We start from the raw sequence: 21,939 nt of genomic DNA, 5'->3' as shown, positions 1-21,939 counted from the left end.
CTTACAAATTAGTTGGGACTAAAAAGAGTTGATCTTGAAAGATCCACATTCTAGTTAATATGTAGTCTGTTCAGAGGGACCAACAATATATTGGATGTGTGGGATAACAGGAACAGGATTAATACACACGTTATACTCACTTACTCGGATTCCCAGAACCAGCCATATGATGGCACAGAGCTGTATGGCAGTGAGTGACAGTAATGAGGTACTAGTGGGTAATGATATCACAAACATGATTATACTTAATCCACACAACACCTCTTGTTGTTAAGTGTCATTGGGTCATTTTTGGATATGAGAAAACTGAAGTTCAGCGAGTCAGGTCCTCTAGCATCAAAGCCCGAGACAAGGATTCTCATATGACTGATTTTGTGGAAGTGCATTCTTGGGGAAGCCCCACAGGGAGCAAGGGAAGCAGACTGACAGAGAAGAAGCCCCTCAGAGCATTCAGCTGAAGTCTCACCGGTGCTGGATCCCACAGACAGAGCTGGGGCATGAACAGCACCGTGGCATTGTCTCACTCTGAAAGAGGCTGGATTTTTGTACCCCACGGTTAGTCAATCATTAGCTGTGGGCTGCCCTCAGCAGGAGGACACAACCTCTGAGGCATCTTCCATTGAAGCAGCACCATGCAGTGTAGAAGGCAACTATCAAGAGAAGGGTACCGCTATGCCGTTAGCAGCAACTGGGAAAAGTGTGCCCCAGGCTGGCAGAGAGTATCTAAAGGGCACCAACAGCACTTTCTACAGCGTTTAATTCATTAGCCAAAGCTGACGCAGCTTCTAAGTGACGGAGCCAAGACGCAAATCCTAATCTGTTTATGCTTTTGTCCTTAATTACGCAGGTACAGATTAGCCTACTTATCCTACTATTTGAAGCTTTATGCAATTAGTGTGGGTTTTTGTTGTTGTTGTTGTTGTTGTTGTTGTTGTTGTTGTTGTTGTTTTCAGTACCTATTTTATGGTGCTCAAAGATATGGTACTCAAAGCTGGAAAGGAAAGTGTACTGACCGGGAGTGGAATATGGCTCTACCTTCTTGCATGATTAACCTGGGATCACCAGTGGAGTTCTGGGCCATCCTAACAGTGAACTCAAAAGTTAATGCTTGGTTTTCACTTTTTTCCCCTAAAGGCTGACGAGATGCAGGATGTGATGCATTTTAACTACACTGCGTGGCCTGATCATGGTGTGCCCACAGCAAACGCTGCAGAAAGTATCCTGCAGTTTGTACACATGGTCCGACAGCAAGCTACCAAGAGCAAAGGTCCCATGATCATTCACTGCAGGTAACCTCCTCAGCTGTATTCTCTATTAAATATCAGAGGTTGGTTTTATAAGGGGAATAGTTCACCATTCCATAAGCCCCTGATCAGATGTAATTGAAAATTAAATGAATTCTGATATTAAATGAATTCTGATATTTTAAACTATGATTAATTGATACCTTACTATATACAATATTTCTTATGGCTATCTCATGTCTATACCCTATAAGATAGATGTTATTATTCCCATTTTTAAATGAAAAAAGTAGAGAAAGGTAAAGATGTTAAGGGATACAAGTTCATGCAACTAGAACATGGAGAAGATAGTATTCAAATCCAGGCATGTTAATCTACAAAGATCATGCTTTTAATATGTGATATTATTCTACCCCATCAAGGATTCTGAGTAGTTACAACATGGACAAATAGTAGGTCAAATTATAGAAAGCTGGTCACAGCTCGGCATAGAATAAATAGACATAAAAACAAGAAAAGGGGCCACACACAGTGGCTCGTGTCTGTAATCCCAGCACTCTGGGAGGCCGAGGCAGGCGGATCACAAGGACAGGAGTTCGAGACCAGCCCGGCCAACATGGCAAAACCCTGGCTCTACTAAAAATACAAAAATTAGCCAGGCATGGTGATGCACAACTGTAATCCCAGCTACTCAGGAGGCTGAGGCAGGAGAATCGCTTGAATCTGGGAGGCGGAGGTTGCAGCAAGCTGAGACTGTGCCACTGCACTCCAGCCTGGATGACAGAGCAAGACTCCATTAAAAAAGTTAAAATAAAAACAAGAAAAGAAAAAGAAAAAATGAAAATATTCAGCTTATGAAGATAAGCATGTTTGCTATGGTTCTTCCTCAGCACTGTCTCTAAATTTTTAGACAGTAGAATGAAAGAGGTTATAAAATATTAAAAAATCAAGGTCCACACTAATTCCCAACAGGAACTGTTATCATTAAATTCAATTTGTTTTTCCTACTATATGAATGATGCTGCCTCAAAATCCATCTCTGTGATATGATATTACTGTAAAATCCTTATGCAACCTCAAAAGACTAAGGGACAGAAACATCCTCCAATGGCATGTGAGAGGTGGCAGTGGGATGAAGATGTGAAGGGGAGCATTGGCAGCCATGCCAATCTGAGCAAATAAATCTATAATCTCAGACCTACTGCCTTGGCCACTGTGAATTAGAATGGCTAGAAGGCAGATGTATGTGTGTGCATTCATGTGTGTTTGTGTGGAGTGTGTGCCTCCCTGGAAAGGAAAATGCCTCATAAGCTACTAAGTTTCGTTTAGGGCAGATCTCATTGCTGTTGACCCACTGTAGTCATTTACAGGTTAAAAGATGTGCTATAGCAGATGAGATTATCTGCTCTCAAAACGGTTCTTTCCAAGAGCAGAAAATGAAGCTGTTCAACTCTGGGGTCAAACTCAGATTCTTTTTACGGATGATAGTAGGTGCAGTTCTGCATACGACCTTACAGCTGCTCACCCAATGGCAGATCATTTTATCTGAGAAATCCCAGGAGGAAAGAGTTGTCTAGTAGAAAAAGCAACCTTGAACTCCAGGTTTATAGAGCGGGATTTTTCTAGCAGACTTATCATGTAAATTGGCTTGAACTTTCTCTTTTCCCATAATTTCATAGTCATTTGAAATTTAGAGCCATTTGGCTTTTTGTAGAGGATTGGAATAAAAGAGCTGACTTTAACACAGAATTAGGGATTGTGGTGGGCAGTTGGCCAGCGCCTGTCAGTCCACTTCCACCTGTGCTCTGAGTACTGGGATTTGGGGACTGGCTGAGACTGCGTCCAAATATTTCATTTGATTTTAAGGCAACTATCTCAAAGGTCTCTGGGAGAGATGGGAGCAGGCCCAGGACCCACTAAAAGGTCAGGAGCACTATAAGGCAGGTCTGGGATGGTGAACTGAACTTAGAGTTGAAGGTACACAAATCTTTGTGGCCCCAGAGCTAGAGTTAGAGTGTGGACAGCTCAACTAGAGTTTTGAGCTGGTCTGAGGGCTTAACTCTAAGGCTGCTCAAAAGACAGGGCATTGTGTACATGTATCAGCTCTCTGAAGGCAGAAATCAACTCTCCGGAGTACTCAACATGGAATCACTACTTTTCTCCAGAAGCAGAGACCCCAAAAAAGGGTGTGGTCAGTGCCGTGCAAATCTCTCTCGGGAAGATAGACATGCCAGTCAGAAATATGAAGGGACGCCAGCCACACTGCATGCTTAAAAATCAGTTAAGTGGAAAGTATTGTCAGGAGCTTAGTCTTCTTTTTTCCCCAGTGACGCTGTCTGTAGTTTTTTAGAAATCACCAGTTCTATTTCAACAGTGAAGAAGCACCATCTGAATAATGTGCCTTCGGAACATTCTTTCGCAGTGCTGGAGTGGGACGGACGGGAACGTTCATTGCCCTGGACAGGCTCTTGCAGCACATTCGGGATCATGAGTTTGTTGACATCTTAGGGCTGGTGTCAGAAATGAGGTCATACCGGATGTCTATGGTACAGACAGAGGTAGGAACATAATCTGTATGTATTTTTAAATTTTCCCTGGGCTGAAAAATGTATCATTCGATAATGTGCTTCAAGACAATTCTCTCAAATTTCTTTGTATCTGTCTTTCCCATTTTCTTATTGTATATGTTCACACTGGTTTGAGGTATGAAAGAAATGGAGAGGCCTCCAGAAATGCATTTGGTGTATAGTGATGGCACTTTTATTGGCATCGTAATTCAGAGTGCATGGGTGCATTTCTAAGACTCAGAGTCAATTGCAGATAACAGCCATCCTGGGTAAATGCCACCAAATAGGGACTGGAGAACGAGTGCAATTAAATTTACATTTGAAATGTTGGATTGGATTCAATATATTGTTCATTAGTTTACCCTCCAGGTCACTCTATTCCAATTCACTTTTGATGATGATTAGGAGTTGGATCTGAGCTTTCTGTCCCTTTGATGATTTTAAGGATTCCCAGTCCCCAGCCTACCAGCATTGCCAGTTCTCTTCATCTCAGCGATGAAGATTTCTTGTTTTAACAACATGGAAGCACCCCTTGAAAGATACAACAGTGTTATGTGCTGCGTCTGCCTCCTCTTCTCCCGACTCCTCCCTCCCTGAAAGCCTGAGGATGCGCTCAGTCTGGAGTAGCCTCCCAGGGCCACGCAGGCAGACAGCACCGCCTGCCTCGGAGCAGCCGCGGGTGTGTACCTGTGTGGGCGCAGTAACCCAAGTACAACAGCTTGTTCGTAAGCTTCATCACCCAGCCATACTCGCGACCTCTTCGCTTCAGTTTTACAATAATTCTATTTCTCAAAGAGTGTGTGTGGGTGGAACACTTGAGTCCAACACAACCTACCCTGACCTGTATCAGGGTATTTTTTAAATGCCTTGGTCTTCCTCATGCTCTTCCTACGCAGCACCACTAGATGCCAGCATCCCTCAAAAGCCCAGAGTAGTGGCCGCCGGCTCAGCTGTTTCTGCTTTCCCACGCTTTTTACTTTTCTTTCTTCCTAGCTCCCCATTCTTAGCTGACCAATTTTTGGCAAGGCTGTTTCAATACATTCATTTCTGAGCTACAGCAGGATCGTACCACTTGGGAAAGAGTAATCCCTGTTAATATTCGGACCTTTCATGGATAATTAGAAGCAAGCCCAATTGATTTCCTCACTTTGCTGGTTTCAATCATCCTGCCTGGTAATTAAGTGTTGTGGGGACATCAATGTCACTTTTTAATCATAAGCTTAAAATGTCTGGCTTCCAAGAGAAGTCCACGATCTGGTGAGTAAACGGTGGTTTATTGATCAGTGATTTTTTGATAAGCCAATATTTTGGCTTTCACTTCCGTAAATTTGCACCCTGTGATACGTGATTAACACTCCCTGTTTTGTAGATGAATTTCCAAGCTTCAAAGAGCCACACCTTATTTTAAGTATTTTGTATTTAATGAACTGTCTTCCCAATTTACTTAATTCATATATTTTAAAACTTCGTAGATTTGGGGACCGGACGCGGTGGCGGGCGCCTGAAATCCCAGCTACTCAGGAAGCTTAGGTGGGAGAATTGCTTGAACCCAGGAGACGGAGGTTGCAGGGAGCCAATACGGTGCCACTGCCCTCCGGCCTGGGCAACAGAGTGAGACTCCGTTTCAAAAAAAAAAAAAGAAAAGAAAAAATTCATAGATTTTAATTATGGCATGTTTGCTTTTGACTTTTCCCAACTACAGATTCTTAATCTCTTTCACAGGACAGATACTCCATCTCATTTTCAGGGCCATTATCTTTCTTTGGGTGGTAATCAAGCAGCCGCCATGTTGCTTTCTGCAAAGCCAAGAAAACGTTTTGTTTCCTCCCTAAATGTTTTACCCTAAATGTTAGTTGTTTGATTTGTTTATGGCAGCATTTTAGGTTGATATCCCATGGACACAACCTTTTTAAAGCACAGTATCCCCATCCTGGTCAACATGGTGAATTGAAACTCCTAGTAAAAATACCAAAATGGAAATTTTCAATTCATGGTGAATTGAAACTCCTAGTAAAAATACCAAAATTAGCTGGGCGTGGTGATGCACGGTGGTTCATGGCTGTAGTCTCAGTTACTTGGGAGCCTGAGGCAGGATAATCGCTAGAACCTGGGAGGCGGAGGTTGCTTTGAGCCGAGAACTCACCACCTCACTCCAGCCTGGTGGTAGAGCAAGCTTCCATCACAAAAATAAATAAATAAATTTTAAAAAATAAAGTACATAAACTCCCTGAACTCTCATGGGGAGTTCAAAGTCAGCAAAGGGGGCAGAGGTCCCCCGGGTTACTTATTTTTTCCAACTTTCCTAGCTTGACCCTTGATTCTCTCAGTACCTTGTGTTGGATGTTTTCCAGTTCCAGTTATTTATCTGTCTGGTGTGTGTGTGTGTGTGTGTGTGTGTGTTTAACTTATGTCTAGAACATCTTGTTCATTTATCTTTATTTTTCCCTTGTTCCTCTCTGCTTACCATGATTCATCCTGTATTTGGAATACAGATTGTTCTGCCTGATATTCTCCTTAAGTCCATTCACATTCAAATTCTGCTGCCAGGTCACAAGAGTTAACAAGTAAAGAACAAAGTAAAAAACAAACAAACAAACAAAAAAACCTTAATTCTTTTTACATGTATTATCCTACAGTACCCCTTTGACACTAATAATTTACAAAAGGATGAAATGATTTTCCCATTGAGCTCTTTTTTTATGTATATAATCAACTCATGTAGACCTTACTTCCTCCCTTCACTGGTATCTAATTTTCCAGCCATCTCTACGTTGCCTTGATTCCACCATTCCACCTCACCCCGAAAATTGCAGAAGTAGCTGCAATTTATGCAGCCATGTCTCCAAGTGCATATATCAGGGTCATTGCAACATGCTGCTCGGACTGCACTGTGACCTACCCTCTTCCTCTTCCTCATCTGACCAGACCCACTTCACGGGCTTCTCCACATGTAGAGGCATATTTAGAAAGAACGCCAGACCCTGGGGGAGGCCTGGGTCTCCACTTTACTGCTACACAAGTCTTGTCACCTCTCAAAGCTTCCATTTCTCTTCTGCAAAATATGAATGATAACTTCCACTAACTTTTTGTAAAGCAGACATGATAGGAAATGATACAACCTAGACAACTGCTTTGAAACTGTGAAGTGCTACCTGTGAATGATGTTCTCCTCGCTTCTATTTTAATCTAATATTTTGTTTGATTTTCCTCTAATATCCTTCCCTAGAGGTCAGTTGGAGGTTTGCTTTTTTTTTTTTTTTTTTTTTTTTGAGACAGAGTTTTGCTCTGTCGCCAGGTGTCAGGCTGGAGTGCAGTGGTGCAATCTCGGCTCACTGCAACCTCTGCCTCCCAGGTTCAAGCAATTCTCCTGCCTCAGCCTCCCGAGTAGCTGGGACTACAGGCGTGCGCCACCATGCCCAGCTAATTTTTGTATCTTAGTAGAGACAGAGTTTCACTGTGTTGGCTGGGATGGTCTCGATCTTCTAACCTTGTGATCTGCCCACCTCGGCCTCCCAAAGTGCTGTGATTACAGGCGTGAGCCACCGCGCCCAGCTGGGGCTTTGCTTTGAGCAGCCTATCCTCCTGATCTGCAGCTTGGATTTTTCAGGGACTTTCAAAGACAAGTCCCTCCATGAATAGCCTTTTTTTTACTTTTCTTGTGGTGTTTTTGTACGGTTGTTTTCGGTTTTGAAACAAAATGTAGCCACTGAGTAGATGCAGATTGAAAGTCCAGGCAGTCTCTGGTCTTATCTATTCCCAGTGTTGACGTAACACCAGAAACAATGGATTAGGCGTCCTTACGGGATAGTTCAACCATTGACAGGATACCATCTCCACAAAAGGGAATGTATTTTCTCCAAACCTAGTGTTGAAAAATACAGGTTAGGCTGAGGTACCAACCCAGGGATGTTTGAAGAATTAATTTCATTTTTTGTATGAAGTTGTTACACAAGAGGCTTCTTAAAATCCTGTGGATATCTTGACTGGACCTTCTTTAAATGTTATTTCTAGTGCTATTACTTATAGAGAAACTCTGGGAAATAAAGAGAAAGAAGAAGCACTGTAAAATTACCCTTACTTCTTGGCAGAAAGATATATTTTGGTGATTTCATCTTGGTTTTCATTCAAGTATAACTTTTACATGATTGTGCTCATATTATATGTATATATGTTTATGTATGTATATATGTGTTAATTTACATCCTATTTACATTCTAGTTTCTCACTTAGCATTTTATTATGTAGCATGTATAGTATCACAAGTTGCCTAAAATTCTATAAAGCTCATTTTAAGGACTAATGTTTCATTATGGATACACCACTGCATACTTAAGCCAATCTCCTTTTTATAGAACATTAAATTGAATTATTTCCCACTTTTTACTATTATCTGTGACCACACCATTTATTAGCACTTTATTAATTATACCACCACCACCAATAGGTAAAATGGACTCTCGACAAACTTGTCATCATTAGATATTATTTTCCTTTTAGCTTGGTCCACTACATAGATACAAAATAATTGTTTTCATTTACTTTTAATTATTTGACTATTTTTGGCATATTTTAATATTTCCTCAGTTTACTTCAAAAATCATTTGACAGGCAAGCACAAGCTAAGTCCTAGACATCAGGAATAAAAAGACATAATCCCTAACTTCCAGGGAATATTTGGCCTAGTGGTTGATGTCCTTTATTTATTTATCTATTTGTACGTGTTACTGATTTGGATGACTTTATCACAAAAATAAAGGTATCAATTTTCTGTCATAATTCTAGAAAATATTTTTCTCTCCCTGTTTCTGGTTTACCCTATGTTTTTATTCTTTTTACCTTTTTTAATATGTAGTAAATTGAGATTTTTATTTGTAATTTATTCCACTGCTCTTAATTTTAGAAATTCCTTTCCTAAAGTAAACAGAGAGAAATTAAACAATATTTTCCTCTATATTTTTCATGACAGTTTATTAAACTACCTAGCATTGACTTTAGTGTATGATAAGGGGATGTTCTTTTTTCTTCAAAATAGCCCCATAATATTCATTTACCTTAGCATTAAGTAATAATAATCTAATGTACAGCATGGTGAGCATAGTTCTTCATGTTGTACTGTATACTTGTATCCTTGAAATTTGCTAGGCAAGTAGATCTTGTGTTCTCACCACACACACACACACACACACACACACACACAAATATATAATATATATAAACTGTTCAGGATGGTGAATGTGTTAACTAGCCTGATTGTGGTCATTTCATAATATATATGTATATCAAATCATCACACTGTACAGCTTAAATAAATACAATTTTCATCATACCTCAGTAAAGTTGGGGGAAAAGATTCCACTGTTTTTTTAAAAAGCCACAATGTTCCAAGCTCTATTATTAATCAAAATACTTTTACAGTCGATTCTCCTGGATTTTCTAGTTACAAAACTGTGTCTCTGTAAACAATGAAAATGGTTTCCTTTAACACCAGATTCTGATCATTAGAACTGTCACAGTGTAAAACACTGTATCTTTGCACACACCTGCTCTGAAACCTGTTTTTGTCTTTTGTTCCAGGAGCAGTACATCTTTATCCATCAGTGTGTGCAACTGATGTGGATGAAGAAGAAGCAGCAGTTCTGCATCAGCGACGTCATATACGAGAATGTTAGCAAGTCCTAGTTCAGAAGCTGGAGCAGTAAGTGGAGAAGAGCTTGTCATGGGTGCGCTAAGAACTATCAGAGAGGGACATGATGGATGGGACAAAAGACAGCAGTAGCCATTTGTATTGATTTTGACTTCACATGAGTGTTCCTTCCCAACTTCTGGCATAACATGGGTGGTCACAGGGAGAGACAAGTACTGTAGCAGATCTTTGAGTTTCAATGCACCTTGGTTGCTGCTAGCAACAAACAGGAGCTCCTGCACCTCACGATGCCTCCTCTCCATTCCCTCTACTGGGAACTGTAAATTATTCTGTTACTGGATCTGTGCCTATAGTATCAGGACACTACCATCCAAATCTGTCTAGCTATCTTGTGCAAATATTTTATTGATTACAAGGGTTGTACAGGTGGTTATGAAAAAGACACAAGCTGGATTGGACACTCCCAAAACCACAAACAGCAGCAACATAGAGTCTCAGGATAGCAGAGTCTGAAAAATGCCTTGATCTCACCCATTAGGTAAGCCCTTACTTGAGAGCTTCATGAAGACCCTTGTAACGTATTCAATGCCCTGTACTCTAATTTTGACTTGTAGATCAGATTTTGGAGGTGTAAGCAATCTTGGCTAAGGTAACAGTAATCTTCCCATTTAGTTCAGTAATCTTCCCATTTAGTTCAGATTGTACAGCAGGCGTCCCCAGACTACGGCCCGCGGGCCTCATGTGGCCCCCTGAGGCCATTTATCTGGCCTCCCACCGCACTTCAGGAAGGGGTACCTCTTTCATTGGTGGTCAGTGAGAGGAGCACAGTATGTGGTGGCCCTCCAACGGTCTGAGGGTCAGTGAACTGGCCCCCTGTGTAAAAAGTTTGGGGACACCTGCTGTAGAGTGTCTAACTATACTGGGGGGAGGCGAGCCAATGACAGGGTAGGGAGAGGACAGTGGTGCATGGTGGGAGAATCATGAAAGTCTGGGAAGCATATGGACCAGTGGGCAGCAGGATAGGATTAGCATCGCACCTCTCATCCATAAAGAGAGACAGAAAGCACAATGGAACGGGAAGGATAAAGAATAAAGACAGAGAGAAACAAATTTGCTGAGAGAAGGAAAGACATTCAGACCCACAAAAAGGAGGCAGGACACAGAGAGAGATGCACAGATCAGCCCACATCTGCATGAGTTGTGGGACGGAACTTAGTGAGAGCAGCGGTGGGGCAGGAGGAGGCTGCTGCGACCACAGGCTGCTTACTGTCTTTCTCTGTCTCGTTCACAGGAGAGGACACGATGTGCACCCATCCTCCCTTGCTTTCAGATTGTTTGGGGGGCCCCTGATAGTCATTTTGCTAAAAAGAGGCCCTGCTTTGTAATATGTGGCCAAGGAGATAATTTATCTCACAGAAGCACCGGGAAGACTTAGCCTTAAAGAGCCTACAGTGTCTTTTTGGACTCTTTCACTTTGAGACATTTAATCATGGACCAAATTCAACAGAACACCAGGAAGGTCAAGACGCTCTCCAAAGGGCAGGAAGTACAGCACTTCCGAGTTTAGCTGGCCCTTTGCTGGTTGGGCTGAGATTTTTGTTTTTAGGTGTTTTTTTTTAAGTGCAATAATTTTTGTATGTGTGTGATTCTTATCAGAAAGTTGAATTGTTTTCTGCCCACACCATTCATCAGCCCCATAACCCAGGAAGGAACAGGCATTGTTAGCATCAGATTATACCTCATTATTAAAAGGAGTCATGGCCACACATGAAGAAATGGTCATTCTACTTCAAGGAAATTGAACCAGTGCTATCCGTACTCCAACATTACCAGACCTGGACTGGGGAGGGTGGACAGGGAAGAGAGGGTTTCTACCCACAGATCAACTGTGTAATCTTTTCCTATTCCAAATATGAAAAGCTATAATTCAACTTCTAAGTAGAGTAGAAAAAAAAATTGTCTTAACTGTTCTAGTTCTTGATGGTTTCCTTCCTTATTAACAGTTGGGTGTTTCTTCCTTGGCCCTTTGGACTAATGTTACTGTCCAAGTCCTTTTTCAAGAAACCACGTCTGGTTCAGAAGGGTGTTAAGTTGGACTCTTTAAACTCCGTTGCTGTCTGAGCAATCTTGCTGCCTGGACCTCGCATTCCTCATTCTGATGACCTGCATACACGTGAGAACTATTTCTTTAAGAACTTTAGGCAGTGAAAACGCACTTTCTTTCCCCCAAAGAGCTGGGAATTTATGAAGTTATGGCACTGAACTGCAGCATGCTAGGACAATTATTTGACTGCATTTTCTTTGTAAGATTGTCAAGTGTCTCTATGGATTCTGACAGAGATTTCTCTTTGTTTTGTTACCCTTTTGGTTGTCAGCTTCATATTAACGAGTGTAACTAGTAACATTTTGTTCTTTGGATTTTGTATAATTACAGTACATGATTGTGTATTGTGACATGAATGCTGTCAAAATGGACATTGATGGCATTGTGAAGCCTGTTACTTTGTGTCACTTCCTGAGAAATAAGAGGTGATGACATAGATATACAACAGAAAACACTTTGAGTTGAAAGTAAACACAAGCTGGCTGCTTCCCTGTGGCCACTGTGGCTATTGTGAGCCTCCCTGTGTGTCCTTCCAGGAGGCTTTGCTCATCTCCATGCACCTGACACTGCCCCATTCCCCTGGCTGCCCGCCATCCCTGATCATTTTCTTGAAGCCACAGATATAAGATCAGCTTACTATTTTATCAGTGACCTTAGCGATGGTGAAGGATGCCAGATGAACAGCCCTGCACCCCACCGTCTCTTGTCACGGAGAAGACCTGGCTATGGCAGACCTTGGCAAAGTTTCTTGCAAGATCTGGCCAGCGAGTCTCAGTTTCACCTTGCAGGGTGAGTGGCAGAGGATATCCATACCCTGCAGGTTAACAGCTTGGGCTCCTCAGGGATTGTCAGTTCCTCCTCACCTTCCTGCTACCACCTCCTCCTTTTCTTCTCACTCCCCACTCCTCTATTTCCCTTTTTGGACATTTTAATAATATATCACACCATTCTCAGGAACAAACATGGTTAATGAAAGGTGGCAAAGGGATGTGTGACATTCTTAGATTTTCACACATGGACAGTCAGGAGTGAAATGCGCAACCTTGGAAGAGCTGATACAATGTATGGGTAAGCTGAAATACATTTCCAACTAACTCTGCCACTCAGAAGCAAACAGACATTTTTGCAGCCTGGAACATTGCTTCCCATGAAACAAGCCACTGCATAAATATTTTATGTTTCTCTTGAGCATCCCTTTAAGGTAGGGATCAAATAGTGCCAGATCAATTTTCCCAAAAGGAAAGAGGAAGTGCCCAGAGTTTAGACTGAAGGCTCAGAGTCGAAACTACAGGAAGGTCACACTGTTCACTGGAACACTGTTGCTCCTCAGTTTATAGAGCTTATGATGGAAAAGGCATCAATCTATCAAAAGAGTATTCATCCCAATAATGACTTTGGAATTATCTCTCCTGGGTCTCAGTTAATAAACTGAAGAAAGACCTAATCATAGCTCCATATCTTGCAGGTGTAAGAAGTATCCGATATGATAATTCACCCAAAGGTGCTTCCTGTCTTGTTCTCTTGTGTACGTTCCCTACGGCTACTCTAACAAGCTCTGTTTTCACACCAGGACCCAACTTCAAGCATTCAAAAGGGAGGCTTCCAGAGCCTCTGTATTATTAATTAGGGTTTTTAAAATTCATTTGAGTAGTGCTTTGTTATGAAAGAACGCAGGGGCATTAGCACATGCATCATAATAGCCTGTACAGCACACAGAAAGAGCTAACAACTTGAACATTACAAAACATTTCGCTTTGAATGCTATTTTTTTCTTGAGACAGAGTCTCTCTCTGTTGTCCAGGCTGGAGTACAATGGCACAATGGCATGATCTCAGCTCACAGCAACCTCCATCTCCTGAGTTCAAGCGATTTTCCTGCCTCAGTCTCCCGAGTAGTTGGGATTATAGGCACTCACCACCACACCAGGCTAATTTTTCGTATTTTTAGTAGAGACAGGGTTTCACCATGTTGGCCGGGCTGGTCTCAAACTACTGACCTCAGGTGATCCACCTGCTTCCACCTCCCAAAGTGCTGGGATTACAGGCATGAGCCACTGCCCCCAGTCTTGAGTGCTATTGAGATCAAATTTCTTGGCTGCAAAAGATAATTTATGAAGTTAATTGAGAAACAACTGTTAGGATCCAATTAATAAATGTAATAGTTGACACCAGTGTATCCATTACTACATATGATATGATTTTATTTAAAGAAGAAAGTGGTGGATGACAGCATTTTTTGGAAACGCATTTTAATTCACAGTCTACAGTTTCCCACTCTAAAGACAATATTGCCTCCAAAATGTAAAATTAGAAAAGTGACTATGTTTTTGGAATATCAGATTTTATAATGTCTCTCCTTTCCTAAAAGCTGTTCCTACTCCCCGAAAGGTGACACAGTTCTGAAAGGAGGCTGTGATGTCAACAGGCAAAGTGGGATCAGGGGCTTTCCATTTGAATTTTTTTGCAGGCCACTTGTTAGCTGCTTGCTAGAGGATTGGCCCTTAGCCAAAGAGTTAAAGTTACTGAGTCCAATCTCTCAGAGCCAAAATTCTCCCTGCTTTCTAGCAAGGAGGCCTTCCTTTACACCTCAGGAAATGTCTGATGTAATGTGCTTCAAATAGCTGGCTCACTTCCTAGCTCACAGATCTCTAGTCTGGTACTTGGCACAGAGACGAAGTCCAAAGGCCATGTTCATCACCGAATATAATGTTCACTTTGGCCAAAGGGGTTATGGAGCAACAAAATGTAACACGTGAAACCTGCAAACTTCCACTCCTGATTTTTAATAGCCTCATTTGGAACCATTTGAAAGAAACTTCAGCTGTGACATCTCTGACCCCTGGCCTTCCAGAACTGTAAGATTTTTGTTTTTAGTTTTATCTGGTGATTATCACAAGGCCTTTTCCCGATGGGTCACTTGATTAAAAATGGAGCATAAGGTTTAGCTCTGGGAGTTGCATCATAAGAGGGACATGAACAGACTAAAGGCTGTTCTGACACGGTCCCTAGAACTGTTGGAAATGTGGAGAAATAACAGGTTGTAATAACAAAACCTGGGAAAACTGGGGCTAACCTAGAGTAAAGGAAGTCATTTATCAAATAACTCAGTCAACAAATGTGTGTTTATCTAATCATGTTGGAAGAATCAATCAATCAATCAAAGATTTCTTGATCACTTGCAATATGGTAAGCACAAATATGAAGGCTTTTAAAAGTAAGCTATCTAATCAGTTTTCATACTGTTGTCGGAAGGTTCAAAAAAGTATTAGTCAAGTCTTTTTCAACATTTTTTACTTATAACTTCCAAAACTTTGTGAATATATATTCTGGACATACCCACCAGCCATCATATTTAATGATGTTAAATATTTTCCCCAATGGCTTATATAACAGAAATAACAAATATTCATTGTTTTTGTTACTCATAAACCACTAGAGACCCTGACATGGTTGCTCTTCCTTGATAAGAGTCACCAAACTAGTTTTGCCCTCCTACTCATAACAGGAGTCTCCTCAACCATATTCCTGGTAGACGGCTAAGTCTATTTACTGAACACTTTTAGAGGGAGAGTTTACCTGAGGAGCGATTTCTCCCTTTATTTTTCTGAAAGCATTTTTTCTCTTGTTTACACACCCAAGGACCTTGCTAACATTAAGAATGTATGAGTCTGTGCCTCTCATGGGCATAGGCTTGAAGCCCAAATCTACGTCCCCATCTTGGAAAAAAAATAAAAAATAAAACAGGTTCTGTGGCTGCTTTGAATACCGGACTGGCTTCTCACTTGGCAGCAAAGGAGATGGCACTTAGAGCTGACTCAAGGAGCAATGGGGGTTTCTTTCTAATGTGCTGATCCCTTTATATTCATATTCTCAACTTCAAAACATCATTAGGAGGTGAGAATACTCATTTACCAGGTGACAAAGTTGAGAGACAATTAGGTGAAGAGGCAGTGTAGTTAAATTACAACTACGGGGTTAGGCAGTGGCAGAAGCAGGATTCCAAGCCAGCTCTTCCCAGCCCTAAACCTTTTCCCTTACCAATTCATGCTGTTTTTTGTTCATACTTAGCATGGATAAGGGACAGTGGGACGGAATTAATAGCTTCATCTCCAGGTAATGTGTTTAATCTAGAGAGTAAGCATTCAATTTGAGAAATGGTAAATCTCTAACCTAAGAAAATCATTTATTTCTTGAACCCCTCCTGTCAGACACCATAGAAGGGGTTATGGCTATGAAGATGAAAGTAACAAGGTTCTTGCTTCTAGTTTACATGCCAGTAGGGGGCCAGAAGTAAAAATAAGGGCAACAAAGTGTAACAGACACCGTTACAGAAACACATACAGCATCCAATGTAGGTCCAAGGGAAGGACAGGTGATGTTTTTTCCTGGAAGGATCAGGAAACACTATATTGCTATATTAAAGTGCTAATAACTATAGGGCCGCATTAAGCAATATTGAAGCGGAGCAGCCACGAGAAACACACCTCTTGGACACTGAACTAGAAAGGAAGGGGTTTTATTATTACAGCCCGGGAGCAAGGCTTTATGTTTTGTCCAAACAGCCAAGCTCCCTTAACAAAGAGAAGCTCTGCTTTTATATAGGCTTATACTCTAGATATCACACATGAAAGGAGCTTAGGTTTGCAGCCTTAGAAATTACAGATGAAAGGGTCTTAGGTTTACAGCTTTAGAAATCACATATGAAAGGGTCTCGGGTTTACAGTTTTAGGAATTACATGTGAAAGGGTCTTGGTCTCCAGATGGAGGAGTGGGTGGAGGTTTGATCTTGTTTAAGTAAAAACAATGTCTTCCGGAGAGAGTCCCCCATACCACGCCTGCTATCTTATAGGAAGGTGATTCAGGAGGCACCACCAGCCGGCCAGCCTTTTCTTCTATTGAAATGCAGTGTGGAGGTCAAGGGGGAGGTGATCCGAGATGCCTAGGTCTCCTTCCTCACCGCCCCCCACTTTGAGACCCTCACCACTCTATAATATTAGTGAGGGGTCTCACTTTTATTCTCATCTTCCAGATCCTCTGAAGAAACTGATTGATGATGATGGATATAAAACATCTGTGATGTCATTTTTTGGCTAACTACAGCAGTGATGAATCCACTAATAATCTGAAGGAACACGGGGAGTAGACAAGGGAGCAGTACACAAACACCCAGTATTGTTATCACACTTATGATGAGGGCTTTTAATCCTCCCAAGGCTGAGGACCAACCTTTAAACAAGGGCTCAGGGTTGAATTTATGCCATACCTGCACAGACAGGTGTGCCAGTTTGGTTATATTCTTAACTGCGTGACCCTGGTCATTTATGTGCAGGCAGCAGTTGGTTAGTTTGAATTTTTTACAGACTCCTCCCTCAGCTGCCAGCAAATAATCTAAGGCCAACCAGTCCTGACAAATGGCATTTCTCACTGGAGTTTCCTGTCTGGCCAAAATGGACAGAGCTTTGCCCGTTTCATTAACGAGTATTTCCAAGGCAGCCTGCACCTGGATGATCTGATTTAGCATAGAGATAGGAGTCCAGTGTCCCCATGAGCCATTCTTTGTCCCTGTGGCCGGCTATAGTACTCAATAATTCTTTTTGGTCATCACTTAATATTTTCCCACTTACCCAGTTTCAGACTTCCCTTCTCCCAGGTGGAGTAGTCTGGGTGTCCTAACAGCTCACCTGTCTTAACAGATAATAGGAAAAAAGAAGGCTTAATGACGCCTATGACACAGCTACCTGTCTATCTTTCAGGCAGCGGTATGTATGCTCTATGTCCACATATCCAGTACAACCCAGGAGGGGCTGCCCAGTCTCTCCAGGACCCAGGGTGAATCCAAGCATTCTGCAATTTCAGAAATTCTAGGAGGGGGTTCTTTTCAGTATACTTTGAGCTCCACCAGGTTACAGTGCCCACTGTCCCATTATGTCGTCGCTGCCTTAAGCAGCTAAGCTTTCTAACTGGAACAGTGAAGTCTGTTCCTTCTCTGGCCAAAGAATATTGTCCAATAATTGAAACCCTTAAGACCCAGAAACTGTTGGTTTGAACCCTCTGAACTGAGGTCAGGGATGGGGTCAGAGGTAATAACTCACGGGCTTCCCATGGCCACCTGTCACCCATAGGCATCCCTCCACATACATAGCAAGAAGTAACATTGAGGGAACGAACCACATTTTCAGCAAATTGGAGGAACAAGTTTTTTGTCTTTTTCGGAAGTTCTGGCACTGACTTATTTAATATACCATAAAAGGCTGGTGCACTGGCCAGGCTGAAGGCTTTTGGATTTTTCCCTGAATCTGGACACTGGCTCCAGGGTCAAGCCCTTTCTCATCAGTTCCTAGCATTACACTCTCCCCTTTTTCCCATTTAGGGTCTTGGGGGTTTGTGAATATTAATTCTACTGGGTTACAATGTCTTGAGACACAAGGGACATTACTCCCTGAAATGGTGTCTCTCCCTTTTACAAGATGAACGGAATTATTTGTATTATTTTTCCAAGTGGCCCAGATGACACATGACCCAAAAATGCATTTACTGCACTAGTAGGTTCTCTGGCAGATATATTTATGCTCTTTTGCATAACTTTGTTCCCATCCGAGGGAACCACAGCCCCCTCTACTGAAACAATAGGCACTGATGGCGGCACAGGCATCAAACCTTAGTGTAACCTGTTTTGGCTTCTGTTTTCCTCTGTTTTAGCTATTAATTTAGTAGGGCTATTCCATCATCCTGTTAGGAGTCTAATTTCAAAAGTCCTATCTGTAGGGGGCTCTGATGGGTCACAGCATACATCGGGCTGTCCATCCCCTGGATTACACACCTTATACTGAGTACCATTATATAAACAGGTTCCTTTCTGTGTCCCTGTACATTAATAATAACTGTAGAACGAAACAATGGCAGTAACTTTATGTCCTACCTTAGTACCTGGTGTCCACACTGAAAGCGTTCTTCAAAATGTGTTAATGCCCCTACTGTACAAGTGCAAATATTAAGAAGAACAAGTCTCACGATGAATTTGCCTCATGCTTTGGCCAAGCATGGACCAGCCAGCTTCTGCAATGTGGCTGGAGCAGGGCCTGTTGTTCTTTTTAAGGTGATTCTGCAGTTGTTGTCTGGGTCTGCTGTAGCTTCCCAAGTTTCAGCTGCTGCCAGTTTCACACAGCTGTGGTGGATCCAGGCTGGGATTCCCTCTACCGTTACGGCTGTGGGGGTGGTCAGGATCATGGTCTGGGGTCCTTCGCACTGTGGCTTCAGAGGGGCTGCACGCCAGTCCTTTATCACCTGGTGAGAAAGGGTGAAGTGGGGAGAATAAGCTTACAGGACATCTTTCATTTACCCAGGTTGAAATATCCTGAGCGATTTTCCCTCGAGTTTGTAATTGGCATCCTAACTCAGTCTCTCCCCATTCCCAAGGAGTTCCCCGGAGTGTCTGGAGTATGGAAGGGGGCCTATGATATAAGACTTCATAGGGGGAATATCCTGTCCTCCTAGAGGGGGTGCATCTAATTTTTAATAATATCAAGGGAAGTGTCTGTACCTGCTTTAATCTTGTTTACTAACACACTTTCCCTAAGCTATTTTTGATGGTCTGGTTCATTTTTTCCACTTTTCCGAAACTCTGAGGTAGATAGGCAGAGTGCAGTTTCCAAGTAATACCCAAAGCCATTGCTGTTTTCTGGACCAAATCCACCAGAAATGCTGCTCTGTTGTCTGATCTGATGCACAGTGATAGTCCAATCCTAGGGATGAGATCTTGAAGCAGCACACGGGTTACTTCATGGGCTTCCTGGCACCAGGGGCAAAGTGGCAGTTTCGGGTGTTGCACAGACCCCAATGGTGATGCGGAGATTTTCACTTTAGCAGGCTCAGGTATTTGGTAGGCTTAGCATTTGTTAACCAATGATGTTCTTTGGTGTTCATTAGGGTCACTACTGTGTGGGGTACTTTGATATTTAAAATCTTCCTGGAGTTGATGTTGGAACTTCAATTGCCATTCCTCCTTTTTTTTTTTTTTTCTTTTTTTCTTTCTGACACATACAGTATGAGAGGCTTCCTTAAATCAGGTAGCCCCAAAACCAGGGCTGGCAATTTTTCACTTTTAGTTTCTGACCCATTCAAAGGGTTTCTTGTCTTTTCCCCTCTCCCTTGTGTTAGGGTTTGGCCAGTACTGCAAAGTTTGGAATCCACAATTTACAAAACCCACAGCTCCCAGGAACTCCGTCACGTGCCTTCTAGTCTCGTGTTCTGGCAGGTTGCAAATAACTTGCTTCCTCTCTGCTCCTAGGCTGCCCCTTCTGGATGGTGAACCCCAGATATTGCACTTGCTGTCTCGGCAAATCTGGGCTCTCTTTGTAGACACTTTATACCCACAGTCCTCCAGGTGCTGAAGTAAGGCATCTATTCTTTTTGCAAACCCAACTGCCGTGGGGTGTCCCAATAAAAGATCATCAGCATATAGGGGCAGCATGCAGCCTAAGTCCTTTTCAAGAAACTTCTGGGGGACAGTCACAGGCCAGCACCTCCCCAAGGATGGTGAGAGAGTTTCTGAACCCCTGGGAACCTGGTCCAGGTGTACCAGGGTGGTCACACCTGTTTCTGGATTTTTTTTCCCATTGAAATGCAAATAGTTTTTGAACCTCCGAGGCCAGTCTAATGCTAAAGAAGTATTCTTTAAGTCCAATCAAGTGAACCAACTATCCTCTGCTGGCAATAATCCCAACTGCACGCACAAGTTGGGTGCAAGTGGGTGCAAAGTCACTGTAGTCTGATTAACCAAACGCAAGCCCCGTACTGGCCTGGGCAGAAACACCAGTCTTCGGTCCCTGGTTAGGCAAGGTCTCTACCCTCCTTCCTGAGGGATGGTGAGAGGCTGGATAACCCCTGCCTGAGGCAGTCTAAGCTGCAGGAAGTCCTCATTATCGAATGGGACAGTTGTAGCCCTTAATTTGCTCTACAAGTTTTGCCGGAGGGGTAGGGGCAGTCCAGCAAGTACAAGGAAGTCTGTTTTCCTAACACCTTAGTAGCTCTAACAATATTGGTTTTGTTTCCTTTGATGGGGGGTTACAGGGCTGTTGTTCAGACCATGGACTCTTTGGGGGGTGTATGAGCCCGGCCCCGCTCCTTTAGTCCAGTGGCCCTTCCCTTAGACTGAACAGAGCTCCTCCACTTTGGTCTGGATCCTCATGTTTAGGATTGCCCTGTTTTCCTGTTAGCTGGGGACACTTGTCCTTCCATTGACCCACTCCTCTACAATAAGCTCACTGATCACGTTACAGGTGCAGGTGGGCAGACTGCAGGGCTTTCCAGGAAGCCCCCTTTTCTCACACTCTTGGGGGTGCTCCTCTAATAGCAGCAGCTATCAAGTCGGCATTTCGTCGAGGCTGACGCTGGTTTTCTCTACGAGTTTCTCCATGGCTCACCACTTCCTGGTCCACAAACACCTGTAATTGTGAGGTATCCATGCCGGCAAATCCTGCCAGTTTATGCAATTTTCGTCTAATGTCTTCTGCACACTCACTGACTAGTGTCATATTTATCAAGCGCTGGTTTTCAGGGCTTTCAGGATCAAAAGGAGTGTACATAGGAAACGCGTCACCCAGCCTCTCATCCGTGTTAAAAAGATACATAAGCAGCTGGTGGCAGTCAGCAGGAGTGGGGTTATGAGTCTGAATCATCGTTTGCAGTAGGTCAACGAGAGCCTGTGGCTTCTCGGTATCAAAGACTCTTCTGCTGCCAGGCCTGCCAGAACCTTGCGGTCTGTGTCTCTGCCACTGACTCTGCCCTGTCCAGGCGCCAGACCTTGGGAGTTCACGTCTCTCTGTGGAGGGGGGGTGGATTTTTTCTAGCGGTCTGTCGCTTGGCCATTAAAACAGTCACTGTCTGTCCTCTTAACCACTTCGGAGGGTTCAAAACTAACTGCAACCACGAGTCTATGTACAGAAATTGATCAAGGTGTTCTAGCTCGCCACATATAATCTCATGCCTTACTTTGGAGACAAGAGACCTGTCGAGGGTCCCCTCTGGGACCAACCTGCCCCAAATGCTGGCCAATCTACGTCACATAAAGTCCTTAATTTCTCTGGTGTCAAAGCTACTATATAATTTCCCCTAAATCCCGTCTTGAAATTTTTCAGCATGGTCTCTAAAGGAGTGGGTTTGCTCTGAGTGTGACCCATGCCTATGTACCAAGAAAACAATTCCCACAGTTAAGAGAGTGCTACTCTGCCCACAGCAGTGCCTGCCCAGTGAGACGTGATAGACACTCTCCAATTTACATTCACTTCAATCCTTTTACAACGCCCAGAAGGCAAAGGCTCCTCCACTCAGCCTTATGTGGCCGTCTCTAATTCCAACCAGACCTACAAATTGCTCGAAGTAT

General features: G+C 42.8%; 1 protein-coding gene across 2 annotated transcripts in view; it reads left to right on the top strand.

The window, feature by feature from the left end:
* Positions 1-17,184, top strand: part of PTPRO (protein tyrosine phosphatase receptor type O) — a 270,735-nt gene extending 253,551 nt beyond the window's left edge. For both annotated transcript variants that reach the window (XM_003934569.3, XM_003934568.3), the window contains 4 exons: positions 1,135-1,289; positions 3,667-3,802; positions 9,386-9,506; positions 10,747-17,184. In XM_003934569.3, the coding sequence (XP_003934618.1) occupies positions 1,135-1,289; positions 3,667-3,802; positions 9,386-9,490 (396 nt within the window). In that variant the 3' untranslated portion in view covers positions 9,491-9,506; positions 10,747-17,184. The remainder of the gene's footprint in view (positions 1-1,134; positions 1,290-3,666; positions 3,803-9,385; positions 9,507-10,746) is intronic.
* The last annotated feature ends 4,755 nt before the right edge of the window (positions 17,185-21,939 follow it).

This window comes from Saimiri boliviensis, chromosome 7, assembly GCF_048565385.1.
Source record: "Saimiri boliviensis isolate mSaiBol1 chromosome 7, mSaiBol1.pri, whole genome shotgun sequence".
NCBI classification, from domain to species: domain Eukaryota; kingdom Metazoa; phylum Chordata; class Mammalia; order Primates; family Cebidae; genus Saimiri; species Saimiri boliviensis.
The sequence above is the reverse complement of the archived record's forward strand: the minus strand, read 5'-3'. Positions and strand labels throughout refer to the sequence as shown.